Here is a 24,779-nt window from a genome sequence, read left to right on the forward strand (position 1 = left end):
GGGTCGGGTTCGTGTTAGGGGTATGCCAACCCGCCTGACCCGTTTAATAAACAGGTTAGGCGGGTGGGTCGACCCGCCAACCCGACCCACCGACCCGCCAACCTACCTACCTGCCAACCCGATCCGTCAACCCACCAACCCGACCCACCAACCTGACCCGCGAACCTGAAAACCCGTTTACCCGACCCAACCCATTTATTAAATGGGTTGGCGGGTCGTGTCGGGTTACCCGTTTATTAAACGGGTCGGGTTCGTGTTTGCCACAGCCGACCCGTTTAATAAACGGGTCGGGTTCGGGTTGAGGTATGCTGACACACCAACCCGACCCGCCAACCCGACCCGATTGCCACCCAGAGAGAGAGAGATGCTGTGTAATTTTTTTTTTATGACAACCCAGCTGAGAACCGGGTGACTTAATGGGCCCGCCTGCTGCTTATTCTTTTTTTTTTTTTTTGGAAAGGCAAGCTAGGGTTAGGTAGATCCCTACCAGTTAGGGAAAGATACCATTGGGATTTGAACTTGCAACGTCCCAGCAGGCCTACCAGACAAGCTGAGACCCCTGTTGGTAGTTAATTCATATTCCTTCGTATAAGAAATAGAAATTTTTTTATCAGAGAAGGAATTGACAATTACCGGGAGGCTCCGCTTGTTTGGTAGGAGCTGTTAGTGCACGTCATCATGTGTTGGGATGTTGCAAGTTCAAAACCCAATGATATGTTGCGTAACTGGTGGGGGATCTGCCTAACCCCAGCTTGTGTTTCCAAAAGAAAAAAGAATTGACAATTACCTCCTCTTTGCCAAAGAATAAAAAACAGGAGGAAGGACTTGGAAGTGGTTTATACTCCCCCTTTCTTTTTTTGTGCCCTTCAGCCCATTTGATTCACGGATAATGCTGGGCAAGGACATCCTATTCTGACTCGGTCTTGTACAGTGACAATCTTTTTTTTCCGGCGTTTGCATCAATCATGTTGGAACATTACCATCCATGTGTTCACGTTTGATTCATCTTTGTCGACAACTATGACAAATATACTAAATATGGGTACGATAGCATGCATTTACTCTATAAAAAAAAAATCAGATTTAGCATCATTCACTCAATAAATTACAAAAAATAAGAATTAAAATACAAAATTCTTAAAATCTAAAGCATATGAAAAAAAAATTGCGTTTAGCATCATTCACTCAATAAATTACAAAAATAAAAATTAAAATACAAAATTCTTAAAATCTAAATGTTACAAAAAATTTAAATTTAGCATCATCCACATAATAAATTACAAAAAAAAGAATTAAAATGCAAAACCTCTAAAATCTAAGCATACCGAAAAAAAAAACAGATTTTTAGCAAAAACTCACTCAATAAATTACAAAATAAGCACCCTAAAATCTGAACATACCAAAAAATCCCTCCCTAAAATCAATCATGCATTCACACAAGAAATCCATTAAAATACAGAGCACCTAAAGTCTAAGTAAAAAGAAAACTAAAAACCCTAATCCTAAACTCTAATCGTGAGAGAGAGCACCTTGAGGTGGGATGTGAGTATGCCGGAGAGAGAGGATGCCAGATGTGGCCATGCTGACGCTGAAAGGGTAGGGGAGAAAGGTTGATGCGAGAAGCAGTGGGGGGGGGGGGGGAGTGCGGGGTCAGGTGGAGAGTCTTTTGGGTTTTTTTTCCTTTTTTTGAGGGGTGTCCAGTGCTGTTCAGACATCCCTGCTCCAGCGGGAGAGTTGGGATGGCGCTGGACATGCCCATGAGGGTGTGTGGGCCCCATGCCTTGCGAGGATGGAGAACACTGCTGTCCCCGCAATCAAACGGGCCCTTGAATTATTGTGCCAAACAAGAAATATTGAACTTGGAAATCTTTTAGTTTTTTTTTTCATAATCATCCCTCCCTTATAAAAAACCAAAAAACCGTCCTCTTATTCCATTTTTTCAAAATCATCTTCCCTTTTTATTTTGCTAACCATGGCTCGGCTAGATTTAACATGACGGAAGAATGCATTTCTCCTAACATTTTCAAATGTAAGACTTAGACAAATTATATAAGATAGAGACATTTTTGGATATCGTCCATCAAGTAGGGATGACTTTTGCAAATAAATTATTTTTTTTTTTGAGGAAGACCTTGAAAATCATTCGACTCAAGTTCCACCAATGTTGTCAGTATCGTTGCTAATCGGACAATTAAAATCGTATCGACCAGAAATCAATCCGGTACAAGGCTGATTCGGCTAGTTTTTTAAAAAAGACATAAAAATGTCACAAATATTTTTAATATTATTTTAATGATTTTGTGACATCTTATTTTTTGGTTAAAAGTTGAGCGACTCAATTGGAGTCGACTCCAAATCCGAATTCACCTAAATCATTTTCAAGACGATTCAATGTCCAAGTCGATATTGATAGCATTGAGTCCTACTCATATTCAGCTACGGATCAGGTATGAGGCAATCTCTACCCATACCAGATTGTGCAGGGTCAGGGTTTGGTTACAAAGAAGGGGGTCTGATTAATTATCCAGGTCAGACCCATGAGGACCCATTATTAAATGGGTTGGGTATGGTTTAAGAAAATTTATACCAAACCTGGGTCTGAACCGAGTTCCCGTCAAGATCAGTAAATTTTCAATGTAAAAAACTTAAAAAATATTATTTTACCCATTCTGGTTTATGTAATTCTCATCGGATCAGGGTATAATTTTTCTTATAAAAATCCGATCAGACCCGAATAAAGATCTGATACCTGAATCATTTAATTGGATCCAGGTTTAGACCCACCCATTTTAGCAAGGGTCCGACCCGTTCACACCCCTAAATCTAATTCCTTTCCACAACCTCTCCCCCAAACAAGCCCTTAATGAAGTCCAAAATCTAGGATGTACATTTTCGTAATTAACTCCATGTCGGACAAAAGAAGGCTTGACCCATACGACAAGACCCAGAGCTTTATCCTTAAATTTTCGCCTGACTGGTCGGAACAAACTCCACGGAGACCACAATAATTGGTCATCGACGGTAGCAGTTCCGCCACGTGTAATAAAGCGATTGCATCGAATCTTTTCCAAAAAACTAGGTCGTTTTCGTCTGGGTCCCACACAACATTCTAGAGGCATAGATTTTTTTTCGTATAATAATGATAGGGTTAGGCAGACCCCCATATGAGATCAGAACAAAGGTACCAAAGGGCAAAGCACTCTAGGTTTACTGTGATGAATCTTCAGTCAAAGGACAAAAATAGACTCCCCACGAGAAAGGACCAAAGAGCTAACATGGATCGGCACCTATTTAGATATAACAACCTAAACATTAGTTTGTGTATCTGGATAAGGTGGTAAATCCAAACCCTCCGCATTTTGTCATAATGTTTGTTGGCAAACGGGTTCGGGTTCAGATCTAGGCATTATCGAGATCAACATAATCAGATCAAGCATAATTGTATCTGGTTTCAAATTCGGAGCCAAACAAAAGACATCTAAAAACCGCACTGGACCCAACTCAAAATCCAACATTACATGAAGTTAGATTCAGTTTTTTCTCAAATTTGGATGCAAAACTCCATACCAAGTCCAGATCCCATTATTTAATAGGATCCAACTTTGCCAACCGAATCTGACTAAAGGGGTTCAGATTCGGTCAGATATCCGACCTGAATCTGAACCATTTACATCCCAAATAAATCTTGACCATCAAGAGTACCACAAACACTGAGGGACTTCAATATTGAATGGAAAATGCAGGATCAGGTTTTACCCAACTCAGCATGGACCGAGTTTGTGCCCAGACCTCGACCATATGCCAGATAGGGAGCTTGAACCCGTTTGCAAGTTTCTTTCAATAGCCATGCCCTACCAATGCATAAGGGCATAAGCCTGATTGGACTAGGCCTAGAGCCCCACCAAGCAATCTATCAAGCTAATTCCCCAAAGCCTGATGGACCCTTGCGTGTCCAAGCCAAGCCCAAATCTTGATAATTCAGCCATCCATCGCAATCTAGAAAAGCCACATCAAGCATGCTACTGATAATTCAGCCCAACTTGGGAGGGTCTTCTCTCCATACAATAAAAATACAAGCATACTACTACTACTAACGAAACAGTTATATATACAAGAACTGAAAATGGCAGAATGTGAAGCTTAAAAGATGCATTCGCCCTTTCCCTATTGCATGCAAAAAGAAGGGTGCAAAAACATGAACTAGGATCGGCCAAAAGGAGGGTGCCAGACTGTTACTGAAAAGAGGTGAAGAAGCTCACAGTGTCATTAAGGGCCTGGATAAATCTATCAACATCATCTTTGGTGTTGTAAAAATAAAGGCTAGCTCGTGCGCTTGCGTTCACGTTCAATGATCTGTGGAGTGGCTGGGCACAATGGTGGCCAGACCTGATGGCAACTCCATGCTGGGGAAATCCAAACATCATTGTTAGAACAAGAGATGCTGCCACTTGCAGAGATGCCCTGTGCAAGTCTGACCATGCATGTTCACATGATGCACGCATATGAGCATGTAGGGCAATCCCAGCTTGATCCAATAAATGGTCACTCACACACACACACACACCTGCTGATCAAGAAAGGTCGCAATATCAGTTGGATGTATGTTGGTGATGTTGAAAGAACAGAGAGCAGCACGCTCAACAGTCTCTGAAGGAGCAGGGCCATAGATGTGAATGTTTGGCACCGACTGAAGAGCATGGTAGAGATAATTGGCCAGCTCTAGCTGAAACAGATACAAGAAACAAAAAGATTTCATAGAAATTCCTAGCATTAGCAGAATATGTTGGGATAAAGCAATGAAAGTATAGAGGAGACGGTGACCACCTCGTAACTATGAATCCTCTGCATGCCAATGCTTGACAGATAATCAATTGCAGCCCCCAGTCCAATGGCTTCACCAATTGCAGGGGTTCCAGCTTCAAATCTACCAAGCATTGAGATACGAGATTAGAAAGTGAATAAACAAAAGAAAACAACCACCGACTTTTGTAATTGTGAAACAGAACAGACTTGTAGGGAACCCCGTAAGCACATCACAAGTTGACTGTCTGTCGGGTCTAATAAATGCCTGAATTATATGAATTGTTTTTCCAGTAATGATGAAAATGCCTCAAATAACTAGCAGAAGGATTGTTTGCAAATAAGCCAAGCACCATGAACGCCACTTTCTTTTTTAACAGATACCACACGTACGGCATTGTGTTAGGCACAGTCAAATTCAATTTTAAATAGTATAACTAGTCTAGCAGAGGGTAACTTTGTAGTTACTACAGGAAACAAATCTTGAGTAACAAAAAGAAACACAAAATCATCTGGGACTGCTAACAAGAAAATATTGCCTAGGCAAAAAATGAAAAAAACTTCAATAAACACCATGGGAGTTAACCGATCTAGTAAACAGAGCTTGCTTAAACAAGAATCAGCACCAGCTATTCCAACTATACAAATTTTTTCTTGCACATACAAAACTGCAGACTCAGGATAGCTTTCGAAAAATTTCAAAAACTTATTAAAATTGGATATTTACCTTGAAGGAGGATCAGCATAAGTGGAGTGATCTAGAAATACATCTGCGATCATTTCTCCACCACCTACCATGAAGCATGTAGAACAAAATGGATCACAAAGCAACAAAATAATCAAACGGCAACCATAAAAATAAATTTTCTAGAACTTTGGCATCGAGAAAACATATTGAGTGGTTACAAAAAATCACAAAAAAAAGGTAAACAGAAAGAATACCTAAGAAAGGAGGCATTGCAGCCAAGAGCTCACTTTTACCATACAAAAATCCAATGCCTGTAGGTCCACACATCTGAGATAGGTTTAATTCTTAGTGGGAACAACCGGACTACTTTCTGGAATTACACTAAGGTTTTTTCCCACTTTAATGTGATATCAAGTGCACTATAGATAATTTAAAACAATAATGTAATCATTCGCATTTCCAATTCACAAAGAGAATACCAACCTTGTGAGAAGATGCAACAAGAAAATCTGGACCAAGTTTCTGCACATCAACCACCATATGTGGAACGCTTTGGCAGGCATCAACAAGCACTTTAGCCCCAACGCTGTGAGACCAATCCACAATTTCTTTGATGGGAAGGATAGAACCTGATTTCCAGTGTAATATCACATGGCCAATCATTTTCCACATAGATGGATTGACGATAAACTAAAAAAAAATCAGCACAACCACTGTAAGTACAGTCCATTCTTCATCTTCGTTTTCCTGACTTTTGTTACCCCAATTTGTCTTTGTACTTCTTTCATCTTGTTTTCTTTTTTGCCATATTTTACCTTCTTCCTCTCCTCTCTTTTTCTTGGTAATTTTTTGCATTTTTTTATGCTGGTTGATAGGCATGTTATTTTGGCAGCCAGAATCCATAAAAGCTTTACGAAGACTAACTAATGCTTCCCCAGCCATAAACAATTGAATTAGTCACATCTAACGATGACATATTTTCACTCTAATGAGGTTCTGTTGGGGCCAAGAGTGCTAGTCAATACATACCAGTAAATACAAATGTGGTATATCCCATCCCCTTGCCTCATTATCCCCTTCCAGACAACATAGACCAATAATAAAAAGCTTCAGGTACCCTCTACATTTTCTCCAATTTTTAAGTAGAAAAAGCATGCATCAAAGTAGAACTTAGAATTATTTGATCATCAAGCTTCCCGTGAACTCAAACATAAATGCATTGTTCATGCACGATGAATCATGTTGACAAATAGAAATAATTAATACCATCAAACCATTTCAAAATGTTCATCTTCAATAGCCAAGGCATGCCAGGCTAATAAATTAGCTCACTGATGTGATTGGAAACTGAATTTCTAATCTGAGATGAAGCTCCAGACAGTTTTGTGCAAATGCCAACTTAATGTTGGAGGAGTTATAGGCTTATAGCCAAAATTTATTTGACATGAATTAACATGTGAAATGGGGTAGAAAGGTGAATTGGATAACCAGAACAAGATGAAACACTAGAATGTAAAACCTACGAAATATCTAAACTACGCAATGACAAAAGTATATGAGTAACACTGGGGTACCCCAGTCACCCAGGCTGGCAAAAAATCTTATGGCTACTATATTAAAAAAAATTATCTTTTGGACAATCTTGACAGCATTTATTTGCACAAGGCATAAGCCTCCAGCAGCATGATCTGATGAATGTATGGCAGGCTTTATTTTAATATGTTAGTATGAATTGTGAACCAAAGGGGTGGTAAGCAAACATATTAGCAATATTATATTTTGATCTTACACCTACAAAAATTAGTGCATCTTCTCAAAGACTATGTAACACCGATTCTTCTAATAGGGCACCGCACCCGCATCGCACCCAGGTGGGTGTGACACTTGGACACAGCTTCCTTTGTGTTAGGTGAATTCAACCACACTGAGGTCCATTTCTATCCAAAAGTAAATTCAGTTAACCCTAATCAAGTCCATTTTTATCTAATATTATATATATATATAAATTCATAAATGCACACACATAAAACTGTTAAAAAATATATATATATATACCCTCCCCGCACCCCGCACCCAAGTCTTTTTAAAGTGTTGCATCGCCGCATCCACATCCGTACCCGCACCCGCATCCGCACCTGCACCTATGTGACATAGCTCAAAGATAATCCTTCCAAACAAAGACACAGGCCTTTAAAGTGCGCTTTCATTTGCACGAATTATTGTTAGTGAGTGGCATGATAATTTGTTACCAACTGTAAAAGGAGGTGCCAAAGAAGCAAGTTTTGCAAATTCTATGCCTATAATATACGGAAAGAGCATGCCCTTAATCATTATAATGAAAAATCATTTAGATACAGATGCATGAGACAATGATCAAATTATATTTAAAATCACAAGGTCCACTATTGCTAGAAAGAACCTGCTTAGATAGTGATAGCAAAAGTAATGTGTATACCTAGTGTATTTGATACATGATGGACAACAACAATCTTTGTCTTCTTGGAAAGCAGTTCTTTGAACTCTTCCATATCAGGAACTTCATCTTTTGTTAAACTTACAAACCTCAGAACTGACCCTGTTTTTTCAGCAACTATTTGCCAAGGGACTATAGCACTGTGATGCTCAGCTATGGTAAGTAAAATCTGCAAAAAAGAAAAAGAATGAATTTTAAAGAGATATAGAATAACAGTGTCTTACTGTCATAGGAAGAGATAATAGCAGGCAGAAGACCCAAGATGGAAAAGAGCTCGAAAATGCACAAGTTATAGCCTTTACAAATCAAAATGTGTTGCAGTCAAGAATTTCTATTTCAAAGACACCAACTAAAGGATTTTAGCTGTATTAGACTTTGGAAGGAATAACTTCTAGAACCTGGAGTTCTATAGTGATGCAATCACAAACTTCTAGAGATTTGAAATGAATCCAAGTTGTATATCCTGTAGTTGAAGAAAACTCCTATATTGGTTGGGTCCCCAATTGAAGCCTAAGGAACCCAAACCATCAAATTAATGGTTTATCAATGTAAACCAATCAAAAGTGCAACAAAAAAAAGTCTCAATCACTAATGATGGGACGACATTGATGTTTTCTATATAATTTCACAGTGGTTCTGTCTACCATTGCCAGGGACCACCCAGCGAGAGGAAAAAAAACATGTATTAAATTTGTGTCCTTTGCACACTAGCTTATTCAAGTTACAAGGAAAAAAAAGCAACTATCCAGACTGCAGATCTCATTAAACTGAACCAAGGACAATCAACCAGTTATCCAAGTCAATACATTTATCCTCAGAATACAATGAGATTCAACATGGTATATGAAACATAAAATAAGCAAAATCTTATTAACCAGACCTCATCTCCAGACTTTAGGTTGGAAAGGCCCCAAGAATATGCCACAAGATTTATAGCTTCAGTGGCATTTTTTGTGAACACAATTTCTCTAGGTTCTGAAGCATTAATGAAAACTGACACTTTCTTCCTCGCCAGCTCATACGCATCGGTAGCTTTTGCACTGAATTAACAACAAAAGGTATGATTACTGTCACAGACTATAATATTTATCAGGAAGAGATTGGCCAAAAGAGATAAATAATAGCAAAGACATACAAATTTGTCTTTAACTGTGAATAATAACGTTGGATAATAGACATGAACATAACTAGTCCATAGCCCTCCAAAGTTGCAACTAGTCAACAACTTGAGGAATAATCAACATTCATAAGGTACCTAAGTTTATGAAATGAAAACAAATAGAACAGAATAGAATGGAACCACTGTCTAATATGCAACTCTTCAAGCATCTGTATAAGTGTACCAGCTTAAAAGCATAAAATAGATTCATTTTGAATCCCTCACATATCCACACATATACCAGGAGATATTTACTCTCTTTGCAAAGATGAATACAAACATCAAATTCTATTACCACCAGATAGCTTTGTGAAAAAGGTGTGACGTCTCCAATTCTATTCTTAAGGACTGGAAATTTATTTGGAAATGCTGGCTAAAGACTGCATTGTGGACACTATGGGAGGAAAGAAAGAACAATACTTTAGGAAGAGATCTACCAATGCCGTCCTTATGCATAGACTCATTCAGGCAGATAATGTTACCTTGTCTACATCTGCTAGAAGGCCAATGGTTAACCTGTCATGGCTGGGACCTATTTATTCTCCTAAATTTAGGTGCATTTTTTGGAGTGCAATGGTGACTCCTGGCCACCCAATCCATAAACATAGTTTAACACTGGATATACCCTATCATGTTTCTTTACTTCAGAAAAGAAAGTTCCAAATCAACAAAATGGATTCTTCTTTTCAAAGTACCAATCATGATGCTATTTAAATTAATACCACATCTTCAAAAGCTTATTTCTCAACTGATGCACACCCTTCACTAATTATATAAAGAGTTAATATGCTGGTCTAAAATAAAGGCCTTGCCTATCTGATCATAGAAAACAACCGTGTGGTTTCAGTAAAATAAATGAGATGCAACAATATTCCAGACTCCTAAGATGGGATAGCTACCTTTTTTCTGATTCTAGATGAGGCACCAGATTCACAGAAGACACACATCATGCCTATAACATTTGCATCAACAGTTTCAGCCAATGAGTGAGCTTGAAACAAAAGCTACATAGTAATTTTATGAAAAAATGATGTCAACATGAAAACCAAAGCAAGTGTTTCTTGGAGGGATCACATACTTATATGTGCTTAAGTAATTCACCGATGAAAATAACATGCAGCCAATTGAAACACAGAGAGGAGAGAGGAACAACATATCCTTGGGCATTAGCCAGAATGCCCAGTCAAACCATTGGCAGAATTATTCTGAGCATTGCTGATAGATGAACTGAAGTAGGGGCACTCATAAACTAACTAACTGCATGCAATGCATACATGATATCAGGTCTAGAGATAGTTAAGTAAATCAAACTACCAACAAGCTGCTTACAGAAAACAAGATCTTCAAGTTTCTCACCATCTGCGACTCTCAACCTGACATTTGCTTCCATAGGAGTAATCACCCTTCTACAGTCATCTGCAAGTCTAGACTTCATCACTAGATCTGTTGCATACTTATGAGACAAATACAACACTCTTTTTTAGTATGCCACTTCCAGACTTAGAAAATATTCAAATATCCCAAATCCTTCATCTCAAATATTTCTTGGTGTACACAATTTTTTGTGCATCATCTCCGGTGATTATCATATCATAACATATAAAAGCAATATACATTTTCCATGTTTGGAAGAGAATACAAACAAAACAGGGTCATGATACCTCTGATCAAAGTCAAGAGACTTTACGGCATTATTAATTTTTTCAAACCATGCATGTGGTGCTTGCTTGAGCCCACACAGAGCTCTCGACAATCTGCATACTCGTCCCTGAGAATTTGAATACCCTTGAGGCAGCTCCATATAGACCTCATCCACTAAATCTCCATTCAAAAAGGTGTTTTTCACATCAAGCTGCCAAAGATTTCATTGACAAATTGCAACAACTGCAAGTAAAGTTTTTATAGTTGTCATGTAGTCCACTGGTGCAAAGGTTTCAACAAAATCAATGACAAACTGTTGGATATAGCTTTTAGCCACGAATCTCACCTTATATCTCTCAACCGATCCATCTGCCTTAGTCTTGATCTTGTATACCCACTTGCTCCCTACTACATTCTTGTCGGGCGGAAGGTCAATAAGGTCCCATGCATGCACTCTTTCAAGAGCTTGCAACTCCTCTATCATTGCCTATTGCCACTCCTTTTTTTAGGCTTCATTTGCATATGAACTAGGCTCTATATAAGAATGGATTAAAGAAAGAAAAGCACATTGATAAGGAGAAAAGGACTCGTGACAAAAAACGAGTAGGCAGAATAGAAACTCTATAACTACGACATACCTGAGGTGGAGAAAGTTCAAAAGAAGAGAACTCTTGACTGGTGTGCTCTGAATCAGCTAGACAAACAACAACAACAACAACAACAACAACAACTACGCCTTCATCCCAAAACAATTGGGGTCAGCGATATGAACCAAAAAAGAAATTCATTTTGGGTCTTCCACATGAATCCTTTTCCTCCAATCATTTCTATCCAACGCCATGTCCTCGGTGAGGTTCAAAGCATTCATATCCTTTCCTATCATCTCCATCCAAGTCTTCCTAGGCCTACCCCGACCTCTTTTAACTAATATATTTTCCCATTTCTCCAACCTTCTAACTGGAGCATCATTAGGCCTTCGCCGAATATGTCCAAACCACCGTAAACGATTCTCTCGCATCTTATTTTCAATGGGTGCAACACCTACCTTCTTACGTATCTCTTCGTTCCGAATCTTATCTTTTATTGTATTTCCACACATCCATCTAAGCATCCGCATCTCAGCTACACTCATTTTTTGAATATGATGTCTCTTGGCAGCCCAACATTCCGTACCATATAGTAAAGCGGGTCTAATAGTCGTCCTATAAAACTTTCCCTTCAACCGCAATGGCATTCTACGATCGCACAGCACTCCAGTAGCACTTTTCCATTTCATCCACCCAACCTTTATCCTATGATTTACATCTCCATCAATTTCTCCATACTTTTGAATGATGGATCCCAAATATTTGAAATAATCATTCACCGGTATATCTTGCTCACCAAGCTTCACTACACTCCCATCACTACTTCGTTGCTTACTAAACCGACATTCCATATATTCAGTCTTACTCTTACTCAACTTAAAACCTCTAGCTTCCAATGTCTGTCTCCATAATTCTAACTTAGCATTAACCCCAGCTCTAGACTCATCAATCAAAACAATATCATCAGCAAACAACATACACCACGGTACATTTTCTTGAATTGATCTCGTAAGCTCATCCATCACTATCGCAAATAGGAAAGGGCTTAAAGCAGATCCTTGATGTAACCCAACCGTTATCGGGAAATTGGTTGTCACCCCTCCACAAGTGCGGACATTGGTTACTACTCCTTCATACATATCTTTAATTATACTAATGTACTTGAGAGAAACACCTTTCTTCATCATTGTCCACCAGAGAACGTCCCTAGGTACTCTATCGTATGCCTTCTCTAAATCAATAAAAACCATATGCAAATCTTTGTTCCTCTCTCTATATCTTTCAATAAGTTGTCTAAGAAGATGTATAGCTTCCATAGTTGATCTTCCAGGCATAAAACCAAATTGATTCTCCGATATCATGACAACCTTCCTCAACCTAGACTCAATCACCCTCTCCCAAAGTTTCATAGTATGACTCATGAGTTTTATACCACGATAGTTTGTGCAATCTTGTATATCACCCTTATTCTTATATAAAGGCACCAAAGTACTCTTCCTCCACTCATTAGGCATCTTATTTGTTCGCCAAATCAAGTTAAAAAGATTTGTCAACCATTCTAAACCTTTCTCTCCCAAGCATTTCCAAGCCTCGATAGGTATACCATCTGGGCCAACTGCCCTTCTTGATTTCATTTTCTTCAAAGCCTCTGCAATTTCTTTCTTTTGAATCTTGCGCATGAAGTCACGATTTATCTCATGAAAAGGAATGGAGAAGTCTCCAAGATCTTGAGCATGACTATCATTAAATAGCTTATCAAAATAATCTTTCCATCTCTCCTTAATCTCCTCATCTTTGACTAAAACCCTTTGCGTTTCATCTTTGATACATCTAACCATACCCAAATCCTTCGATTTCCTATCTCTCATCTTTGCAAGCCTATAAATATCCTTCTCGCCTTCTTTGGTATCCAACTTGTCATAAACCTCCTTATATACCTTAGCCCTCGCGTTTCGAACAACTTTTTTAGCTTCCTTCTTTGCTATCATATACTTCTCCAAATTCTCATTATCACGACTCTTACTTAGATTTCTATAACACTCTCTTTTAACCTTAATAGCTAATTTGACATCCTCGTTCCACCATGATGTATCCTTACCTAGTGGTGCACCGCCTTTAGACTCACCCAATACCTCCTTAGCTACTTTTCTCATACCACCCGCTATCTTATTCCACATTGATTCTGAATCCTCCTCGAGACACCAATCAACTTCCTTAACTACCTGCTCTACAAACATTCCTTGTTTAGCTCCTTTCAGTGCCCACCACTTAATTCTAGGATCTATCCTATGTCTATCCCTTTTGCGGCATTGTCTAATTCTAAGATCTAAAATTAAGACTCTATGTTGTGTAGCTACACTTTCTCCTGGTATAACCTTACAATCGATGCAACAACCCCTATCTCTCTTTCTAAGTAGGAAAAAATCTATCTGACTCGTATTAACCCCACTTTTAAATGTTACTAGGTGAGACTCCCTCTTCCTAAACCAAGTGTTTGCTAAGATCATATCATAGGACAAACAAAAATCTAAAATCCTTTCTCCACTTTCATTTCTTTCTCCTATACCATAGCCTCCATGGATATTCTCAAATCCATCCCTACTAATGCCTACATGTCCATTAAGGTCACCGCCGATGAAAAGCTTTTCTCCATAAGATGTCTCTTGTACTACTCCATCTAAATCTTCCCAAAATTGATGCTTAATGGAATCATCTAAACCTACTTGAGGTGCATAAACACTAATAATATTAATAATATCCGTACCTAATACTAATTTAATAAGTAAAATTCTATCACCCTTCCTACGGACTTCAACTACATTATCTATAAACTGACGACTCATAACAATCCCTACTCCATTCCTATTCTTATTTATTCCTGTATACCAAATCTTATATCCCCAAGGTTCTATCACTTTAGCTTTCTCACCTACCCATTTGGTCTCTTGAAGACATAAAATATCAATTTTTCTCCTACACATAACATCTACTAACTCTACCAACTTACCAGTTAAAGACCCTATGTTCCAAGTGGCTAACCTAATTTTATGGTCTTGGACTAACTTCTTTACCCCCACCCGTCCAACAAAGTGAGGGAACCCTTGCCTATTTGACACCACACCCGGGCGCCGGTGTGACGCGTCGCTTCTGGGCGACGACCTAGCAACCCTTGCACATTTATCACTGCCTCCGGGCCTAGAGAGTACAGCGCATCGCTCAGTAGGGAACGCCCCAACGAAATTCTCATATTGGTTCATTTTCATAGGATATGACAAAGTTTTTATGCTGGCTGTCACAGGCCTACCGCAACCCTCCTCCTTTATCCGGGCTTGGGACCGGCAGTGTATAACTACACAGGCGGAGTTGTGTGCTCTGAATCAGCTAGAATGAGATCAAAATTGGCCTCTGGATTTTCTGCTCCCTCATATTCTATTTGATCTAAAAATGGTATTTCTACCACATTGTCTTGCCTTCTGGCGTAGGATAGACTAAACTTATTCCCTTTATTTTGAGTTATCTCCCCGTGAACTCCCACATTATTCTCCACCTCCTTTGGCTCAAGAAAAGGCATTAAGAAAGAGAAATCACCAACATCCTTTTCTTTAGGTTCAATCTTGCTAAAATAAGGTGCATCCTCATGAAATACCACATGCCTTGAAATCCATACCCGTTTCTTCATTGAATTATAACACTTATATCCCTTTTGTTTATGAGAAAGCCCCAAAAAACAATACTTTACCCAAAGACTTTCATCATGCTATAATTAGGCACATATCCATACAAATTTTGAAATAGAGATATACCTTTAAGCACACTTGATGGCATATGATCTATGTAACACGGACACTCCATTTTGCCCTTCGTACCCATGTAGACACATGTCTCCGTGTCGACACCTGGACACGCCAGTTTACCCTCTTTACATACAAGTTTGTATTCAATTTATAATTTATAATTATATTTTCAGTTTATAACTTTATATTTTCAATATATAAAGTATATCTTAGATATATCATATATATTTAGATTATAATCAGTTTATTTTAAATTTATTTTTTATTTATGCAATATTTAATATATATATATATATAGTTGTGTCCCTGTACCCACATTTTTTGGAATCGCCGTGTTGTACCCTTTGTACCTGTACCCACACTCGTACCCAAGTGACATAGCACATGATTGATTTGATACACACCCATACAAGCTGTATCTGCTCAATATTCTTTAGGTACTCTTCCATCAACCAGTAATGCCCTAGTAGTCTCTAAGATATATTCATTCTTTCTCTTTACCACACCATTTTGCTTAGGTGTGTAGGGATAAGTTTTTTAATGTTCAGTTCCTTTGTTTTGCAAGAGATTTTCAAATATGCCACTAGTATACTCTCCACCAGAAACTGTGTGAATAGCTTTAATTATAGTATAGAACTGATTTTCCACTATATTTCTTGAAAATGTCAAAGAGTTCATTTCTATTTTTCATAAAGTAAATCCAAGTAAACCTGGTATCAAATTCAATATAGATATGAGGCACACTCATATTGTGATACAAGTGTCTCATATAAAAAAAATAATAGTAACGATAAGTATCATACTGTACAGTACGATACAGGATGTATCGATACACCTTCGGCGCACTTTAAAAATTGCTTAATCATATTTTTTATTTTTTAGGTTTTAAAGATATCTTGATGGCCGACTTCCTCATTTGTGTAGAAGTCATTAGAGGGAAACTCACACACCCTAGGAGTTGTGAGAGCGATTTGGGGGCCGATCTATGTGCAAGGGAGAGGGCTTTTGCAGTTTGCTCAAGTAATAGTGCATTTTCACCCTTTTTCACTTAAGGAAGTGGGTTAAGGTAAACAATCCTTATTTTTTGCTTCTTATTGAGTTTTTTTGGAAGATGGCATCAAATGACTCAACATGAAGCACCTCATTTGCTCGGGACACATCACAATGTTGCCCCATGCACTTCTTCTTAGAGCTCCCCTCAAAAGCCCACTCTCCAAGACCTTCCACCTCACATTGCCCCACAGTGAGTCTACATGTCGCCTCTTAGTTGCTTAGCCAACTTATGAATACAAGTTGAATTTCTTGGACATTGTGCATTTGCCCCTTTGGTTGCTTGTTCGGTGCCTCGCTGCACCACTTGTGTGCTTGCGGGTTGTTCGTGCTCCTTGGTGATTGCCCGCCACACCGCTTGTCTTTGTGGCTTCGCATATGGCCATTCCTCCTAGGTTGCTGCTTGCCCATAAGCCTCTAGCCTCGCTAGGCCTCCCAAGTGCTGATAGCACTGATTGGGCATCCGCTCCAACGCGGTGGCCCTCAATAAGCTGCCTCACACATCGCTTTCGTTCCTCAGTGCATCCTCTCGATGGACTGCCCTGGGTTGTTCCAGTGTGCCAATTCCGACCCACAGGCTTGCCTAGTCCGTATCCTAGGCGCCACACGACCACACAACTCTGATACTAGTTGTCACAGTTTTTTTTCTAAGGACCGTGAGGCGCCTAGGATACGAATTAGGCAAGCCTATGAGCGACAGCGGCACACTGGAGCAACCCGAGGCGGTGCGTCGAGAGGAGACATCAAGAAGCAGAAGCATTGTGTGGGAGGAAGCTTATTGAAGGCCATCGCGTAAGAGCGGATGCCCAATCAGTGCTCTCAGCACTTAGGAGGCCCAACGAAGCTAGAGGCCCGTGGGTAAGCAGCAACTCAGGAGGAATGACTATACGCGAAGCCACAAAGGCAAGCAGTGTGGTAGGCAATCACCAAGAAGCACGAACAAACCTGCAAGCAACACAAGCAAGCACACAAGTGGTACAACGAGGCACCAAACAAGCAACCGAAGAGAGGAAATCCTCCTCTTCTTCTTCTTCTTCTTCTTCTTCTTCTTCTTCTTCTTCTTACCCGAGAGAGAGAGAAAAAACGGGGGTTTCATTCTCCTTTAGTGCCCCCATCTTTTTATTAAAAAAGGTGGATCTGGGTCCACACTTGATCTAAACTCAAACTGAGAGAGGGGCTTCGTGCCCCACCTTTTTATTTAAAAAGGTGGGTCTGGATCAAGTGTGGATCTTAATATAGATCCACATGATCCATACCCAAACTCTCTCTCTCTCTCTCTCTCTCTCTCTCTCTCTCTCTCTCTCTCTCTCTCTCTCTATATATATATATATATATATATATATATATATATATATACACACACACACACACACACTCCTGCACCCAAATTTTTTTAAGTGCCACATCACCGCATCCGCACCTATGTGACATAGTACAAAGCATATTACACTTCTCAACACATCCAATGAACTAAACCTTTTGTCCTTGCTTTTCTGATACAATACATGTAAGCTTACCCAACAAGAGCTTTTTCTCTCTCACTTTTCTTTCTTTTTTCACAAGGAGGCAAGGGTTGGAAGGGTGAAAACCTAAATCCCCAAAAAGGTCCACATATACTCACAACTCATGTTTATTAGAGGCAAAAAGAAGGGAATAGATTTACTTTGATTAAGGTAATTTTGGAATATACAAATTTCAAAGGCCATGGAGTCCTTTTCGGAAAAAAATATATGTAAAATACTTGACCTCCTCAAACACCAAGAGAAAAAAATCTTAGATACAGCAATAAATTTTTGGCATGTACATGTATGCATGTGTGCAAGTATGAGAGAGAGAGAGAGAGCTTTGGAAGATTGGATACCTTAAAAAATGAATGCCACGATGAACATTTGAATTGTAGCGCTCGTAATAATCAATTAGAACCTCTAAAACAGCAGAAGGCTTTTGAGATGTAGCTGCATTGTCCAAATACACCAGACTGGAACCATTCACCTCCTGTAAAACTTATACCATCACTTTGAAATCTAAAATGACTAAAAAAACCCTCCACCACATAGAGGTCTCTTAGAAGTTATAGTTGAACAAAAAGCAATTCAGTCATGTCACCTAGCAGACAAATTAAAAGAAAGAAAGCACCACCTAGGGCCTAGAAGGCATCTGAATCATAACTCCTGAACTAGATCAGAAAAGTCCATAACAGTATCCTGAACCAGGAGGGTGGAAAAAGAGGGGCTTTAACAGGAGAGAATGCATGTCTTTTGTAAGTGCAAGACTCTACCGTCATAAAAGATTCAACTGCAATTAGAATAAAATAAAAAATGCAGTTATGACGATGTAAAAACTGAGAATTAAGATGAACATGTGCAATGCCTGCACACATGACTACAAAACACTACCAACCTTTCTCAGCAGTTTGCACCCTTGAACATATAGAGTACAGACATAATTGCTAGATTATAGCTTAAAGCAAAACCAGTAAGCTAACATTGAGAAATGCATATCTGTTACACCACACATAAATAGACATGGTTCAGCTAACAAAGTCTAGAATACGACTCTGAAATCAAATGAACTCAAGCTTGATCTGCAGAAGCAAATGTTATCAAACAATAACAACTCAGAGGAACACAAAAAGCAAGAATCGATCCTAACTACCCATCTATGTTTTTCCCTTTTACCTGGAGATGATAAACAGATGGACCTTATGCTGCCTAACTGGATAAGGACTCCTTTGCTACTGTACCTGAATAAGGTTTATTCTGTTCTTTATGTTGAAATCATTGTTTTCACTTTTCAATGCCCATTCATAATGGTTCGGTAAGCAGGACAAGATACTGCATAGAAACAACACAAATGATATTTATATATAAGACCTCCATAATCTCCATTGGATAAATTGGTGGTATTTTGGCAGACTTATGAACAATCATTCTCCAGCTATACATTTTCAAAAAATCTAAAATATTTGAAATCGATCCAAATTGGTCAGATTAGGCTAGGATAGAACCTATGCAAGTTCCTGGGCTTGTGATGGTTAAAGACCCTCCAAGTACAACAAAAATAGCATGCTATTGCAATTCTTTGGCTTTCACCCACTTTTGACCATTTCCACGTCTCTCCTAACTTTGAAATCATTCCCCTGGAAAGGCTATGGCTGGTGTTACCTAGGCTATCTACAGTCGGTGACGTTAGTTTCTAGGCTTGCCACTGTTAAGGAGCAATTGGATCAATCTAGTAAAAGCAAGAAGAATTGAGTCCAAGTGAATCTTCTAGAGATGGTGATAAGGATGTTACCTTGGCAGGTTGGCAAAAATCCAATCAAGGATGATTGCCTAATGTAGCTACTAGCTAATTGTACTCCTAAAGTTAAGGACTCCGTTAGAGAAAGAAGAGGTGTCAAGATTCCCTCAAATTGAAAAGAGCTATCTTTATGTAAAGAGTTGAATATAAGGGAACCTTCTCCTATCAGAAGAGAGATTGAGAGCCGTGGACATAGGTCTAGAGACTGAACCACGTTAATTTCTTTGTCTTGCTTGTATTCCTTTCATCATGTGTGTACTCTTGTTTATGGTATCATCTATTCCTCCTCTGAGACTATGGGTATGATAATGTTGGTAAAACGTACATGACAGCCAATCTTGTTTTCCACAATCAAAGCAAACATATTGAGATTGACTTACACTTTGTCAGGCATCATGTAAACAAAGCGAATATGGAGGTTCGGTATATTTCAACATCAGATCAGTTGGCCAATATTTTTACCAAATCACTTACTCCTGCTCAGTTTCAAGTATTGTGTGGCAAGCTTGACATCTTCGAGAAGCCACTGAACTTGAGGGGAGCTGTTAAGGAGCAATTTATTGGATCAAACTAGTAAGCAAGAAGAATCAGGTCCAAGTGAGGCAGAATCAAATCCAAATGAATCCTCTAAACTGTACTCCTAAAGTTAAGGACTCCATTAGAAAAAGAAGAGGTGTCAAGATTCCGTCAAATTGTAAAGAGTTGTCTTTATGTAAAGAGTTGAATATAAAGGAGCCTTCTCCTCTCATATGCTATTGAGAGAGAGAGAGAGAAGAAGATGTTACCTTGGCAGGGCCGCATTTTTTAGATAAAAGGCCAATGCAAGATTTTTTCATTTCAGCAGAGGGTGACTTCATTTTAACACATTGTCGCTTGCAGATTTCTCAACGGATCCCACATGTGCCCCGCCACCCGTGGTAAGTAACTTACAAAATCAATGCAAATTGGGTGAATACCTGTCGTGAGTACGTGATGCAAGCGCATCACATGTTATTTAATTTATTGGAGGCAACACTTTACTGTTCACACACTCACTTAGTTGTTGATATCTAGGACTGTTTTGTTAGAGTTTGGAGATCCTATATATCAACAACCAATCCTAGTTGTTGATATCTAGGATCGGTTGTGGAGTATGTATTTGCATAAGTTCATAATTAATCAGCAAGTAATTATGAACTTATGCAAATACATACTCCACAACCGATCTATAGGTGAAGGATTCCTCTCATTCAGCCTAAACAGTTGTACCAAATAAGCAGGTACTAAGTTCCAAATTGCACCTAAAAAACCCATAAGGATAGCCTTACTCAAGTTTTCACCCAAGGCCCAACCTTGATTCAGACAAGTTTATGGCATCCACCAATTTCATCATATCTTTCTTTATTTTGAGGTCGGACCCCCTTGCAACTCCATTCAAAGAGGCAAATAAATAGTTTCAACATGTCATTTCAATATGATATAGAACGAAATAAATATATAATGCTCCACTACGTTACTGCATTGTGATCAAAATACCCAACAATGGTATTTCATGTACGAATACTATTCTTATTTTGAGAATCCACAGTTGTACTCTCTTGAATGGTAAGTTGTTTGAATATGGTACCAGCAGCTATTATTTCCCCTTGAACAACATTCCCTTTCAAGCCTTTAGACCAATCAATATGACTTCCAAAAGTGGAACTTGCTAAAACTCAAGTAGTTTAACGAAAAAATAGCTTTTGATGTGAAACTTTGAGCAGAGATGCATGCATTCCACTAAGATGGATTGGCAATGATAACCTCTCCCAAAACACACTTGTATGCTCCAATAGTTCCTTCAAGTTTCCTTTTTTTTCGGGGTGGGGGGGATGGGCTTATGAGCACTAATTGAAGCAATTAACTCAAAGTGTGCATCCATACAATCATCACCAGAAGGCTTGAAATAGATCACTTCTTCCTATTATTTGGTTCTAATCTACAATAAGCAACAAATAGATCCATTGCCTTTAAAAGATGACACAAATCCACAACCAACAGCAGGAGTAACATATGGAGGATGATTGGGATAACTCAGTTGGCAGAACAGAACGAAAATCCTCATGAAACCAAAAACCAAAATTCAAAAGTACATATACTAAGAGAAAACAAATATAAATCAAGACATAATCACGTTAGTTGAAATAGTCTATAGTCCATACTGTATAGTTATTTATCAAGGTGATCACCCCTATGAGAAACGTCTGACTGGTTAACAGTTCTGGTTTAGAACAAGGTTGAAATCCCTCTCTTTCCCTTTTCACACTAAATATATTTGTTTATTCATTGTTTCCTTTGGTTCAGCATTTTGGATATTCCTCTTGATAATATAGTAGTAGCATCTAAGTATGCAAATGAAGCAAGATCCATCAAATCATAAATCCATACACGACCTGGTTGGATACAAGCTATAGTTTGATGGAAGTAATTATTTCTTGAAAGAGTGCAAGTCTGAATATATTGTAACATTTAGTGCACTCTGCCAGTCCCTGATGCGTACAAGGCTGGAAACTGATAAAACATTTGGTAGCAGCCACCATGACACCTCTCTGTGTACTCTTCGGGTACGGTTGACTGCTTGTCCAGGCTTGGATAGAACACACTGTCTAGCACAGACAGGACAGTGTTCTTGTCCAGGACACATTTTTTTTAAACCATCCCTTTCCACATCGTTCCAAGGGGGGGGGGGGCGAAATGCAAAAAGTGTGTCCTGTGGGAAGCCCAGACGGGCTGAACAGCGGGTATAAACATCCCCCATTTGACTGCATGAGTGTGTCGGGTGACGGTGGGGTCCTGGGCGGTGCTGCAGACGTGCATTCAAACGCGCCCTTCAGTTTCAGTTGATACTTGGGGCCACAAACCAGTGGTTGGTGTTGTTAAGCATGGATGGTACCTCCACCAGACCAAGGCACTGGAGGACCAAAGCAGGTGGTAGCACAGGTTAAGATTTAAACCGCCCACCAAAAAAACTAAAAAACATGATGCCAGTGCATCACATTAAAAAAGAAAAAAAATACTGAGCGTTTGGACTATTAACTTTCCTCTGTATACCAAAAACTTCAGATAAACCGACGTTTTCTTATGAAATCACCTAAGATACAAAGGGAAAGTGAAACGGCACCCTTAGGTATGTTGAGAATCCTCCTTTCCACGTCATTTTCAGAACATAATTCCACACGTCAAATTCTCCTGGTAAAAAAATTCACAAGACAGAAAAATCATGACAGTCACCTAAAATTAACATGGCCTAGCTTCTCCACTACTTCAAGCATATAATACCAATTTCAGCTTAACGACGCTTTAGATTCAGTAAACCAATACAAACAACAACAATTTTCTTCACAATCAAAAGGAAATCGCTGCATCTATACAATTCGATCGCTAAAGTCTAACAGGCACCAATCAATACCCATCGTTCACATAAAAATCCAACTAAAGTAAAGGAAAAAAACAAAACCTAATCCGATAACAGAAAAAAAAACAAGTAATTTTAGGGCAAAATTTTCAGGTACCTGGCTGAGGATAGGAAAATCCGGCCGCGTGATCTCGCCGAGCGATGCAGTCCTCGGCTCACTGTCCTTCACGATAGAAGACGAGCACGTAGAGAACTTGAGAGGAGCACGCCTTCTACTCGCTCCGCCGAACTGACCAATCCTGGGTTTCAAGAATTTAGGGAAAAGGCCACTAAGAGGACGAAGGCCAGCGGATTTCCCGAAGGGAGGGGCGAAGATCTTGGCGAGCGAGGCGTGAGAGGAAGGAGAAGAGTGGGAGAGGAACGCCATTTCTTCAACGGCTAAAAAAACCCAACAAAGGGAGATAAACAAACAAAGAAAGGGGTGGAAATAGGGCTTTGAATCTGTGATTCGGTGCCCTAGAACGACAAAGAAGACGAGAGAGAGAGAGATGGGTTATTTTCGGCGTCAAAAGACGCGCGTTATCTGAGATTTAAGACTATATAAACCGGATCCCTGATGGGCGTACCCGGACCTAAATGAAGGGTCCAATTAAGGGTGAAAATGGATCGGGTTTCATCGAACCTCCGATACGACTTACACTTTCTTTATTTTTATTTTTAGGGATGTAAACGGTTCGGATTCGGATCGAACATGGCCAATACCATATTCTACAATGCTGGCTAAATGGATTGGAACTCGGATTCGCATTTGGATGATGAAAAGTCCATACGATATCCACTTTTTTTACATGTAAACGTCCGTAAAATTCAGATATTTGTCAGATTCCGTAGCAAAAAAATCTTCAGCTTATCATTGGGGTGACGCCCATAAGATTTGAACCTAGACAGCCCGTCAAACGGTCTAGGCTCCATCCCACTACGCCAAACCCTTTGGCTTGCACGGTAACTCAGGCAGAAGTCGTTTGGGGGTCTAACTCACAACTCGGTGTGACTCAGCGAATCAACTCGGACGACTTGGAATATTTTTTATTTTTATATAATTAAAAATTAAAAATATTATTTAAATTTCTGAAAAAACAAAAGAATACAAGAAAATGTAAAAAGAATACTAGGACATGACATAAACAAATGAAACCCCACTGATTATGACATGTAGAAACATTAACCATCTGAGTTCATGCCACTGAAAATCCAGTGAATGGATTCAAGAATAGTGTACAGAAAGTTGCAAGGAATAATAAACCCATAATTCAAATTTTAAGAGAGCATTTGCTGGTATTTGACAACAGGAAATTATTTTCCTATGGAATGCAGGCAGATGCAAAAGATCAAAAAAAAAAAATTGATCTCACTGAATGGTCTTTCAATTAATAGAACCAAAGAGAACTGATTAAAAGAACTTATGCATCTTCATTCACTGCTTAAAACCAGAACTCAGAGAGAGATCCAATGTTTTTGTGATTTTCCTGTTCCTGGTTTCTTCCTTTCAAATGCTGCAAGTGGGAGACTAGAGAGTACATAGAAGATGAGATTGGAGCACAAAAGGCAATAAGTTGGATTTTTTGGGAAACCAACACACTGCAGGTTTCCTTCTGCAAAAAAAACTTCTAAAAGCCATTTTTGAAACATTGGTCATGAACTGGGCAGAACCGGTCCGATTCCAACCGAGTGGTAGCCGGGTTCTGGCTCAAAACAAGCAGAATCCAGATCGTCGCTCAGTGGGGGGGTCCTGCTTGGTCCGAGTGGGTGATTCGATCGGTTCAGACCGGCAAGTCTGCCAACTATGGTTCGGAATTAGTATCTCGGTGGGATTTAGATTTACTTGATCAAACTTTCTCCAATTTGGATTGGTAC

At 39.2% G+C, this 24,779-nt stretch overlaps 1 protein-coding gene and 1 long non-coding RNA gene across 2 annotated transcripts; both read right to left on the bottom strand.

Moving 5' to 3' along the window:
* Window positions 1-4,088: 4,088 nt before the first annotated feature.
* CPNIFS (chloroplastic NIFS-like cysteine desulfurase) lies at window positions 4,089-23,443 on the bottom strand. The gene is made up of 10 exons (XM_090000237.1): window positions 23,023-23,443; window positions 18,054-18,187; window positions 8,842-9,001; window positions 7,944-8,130; window positions 5,972-6,117; window positions 5,743-5,815; window positions 5,528-5,591; window positions 4,825-4,924; window positions 4,565-4,723; window positions 4,089-4,403 (listed from the first exon to the last, which is right to left on the bottom strand). The coding sequence occupies exons 1-10, from the start codon at window positions 23,290-23,292 to the stop codon at window positions 4,233-4,235; spliced, it is 1,464 nt and encodes a 487-aa protein (XP_089856363.1). The 5' UTR covers window positions 23,293-23,443; the 3' UTR covers window positions 4,089-4,232.
* LOC149844008 (uncharacterized) lies at window positions 10,210-11,275 on the bottom strand. The gene is made up of 3 exons (XR_016431176.1): window positions 11,108-11,275; window positions 10,782-11,004; window positions 10,210-10,536 (listed from the first exon to the last, which is right to left on the bottom strand). It is a non-coding gene; the product is annotated as an uncharacterized LOC149844008 (long non-coding RNA).
* Window positions 23,444-24,779: the final 1,336 nt, after the last annotated feature.

This window comes from Nuphar pumila, chromosome 3, assembly GCF_984573655.1.
Source record: "Nuphar pumila chromosome 3, dmNupPumi1.hap1.1, whole genome shotgun sequence".
Classification (NCBI taxonomy): Eukaryota; Viridiplantae; Streptophyta; class Magnoliopsida; order Nymphaeales; family Nymphaeaceae; genus Nuphar; species Nuphar pumila.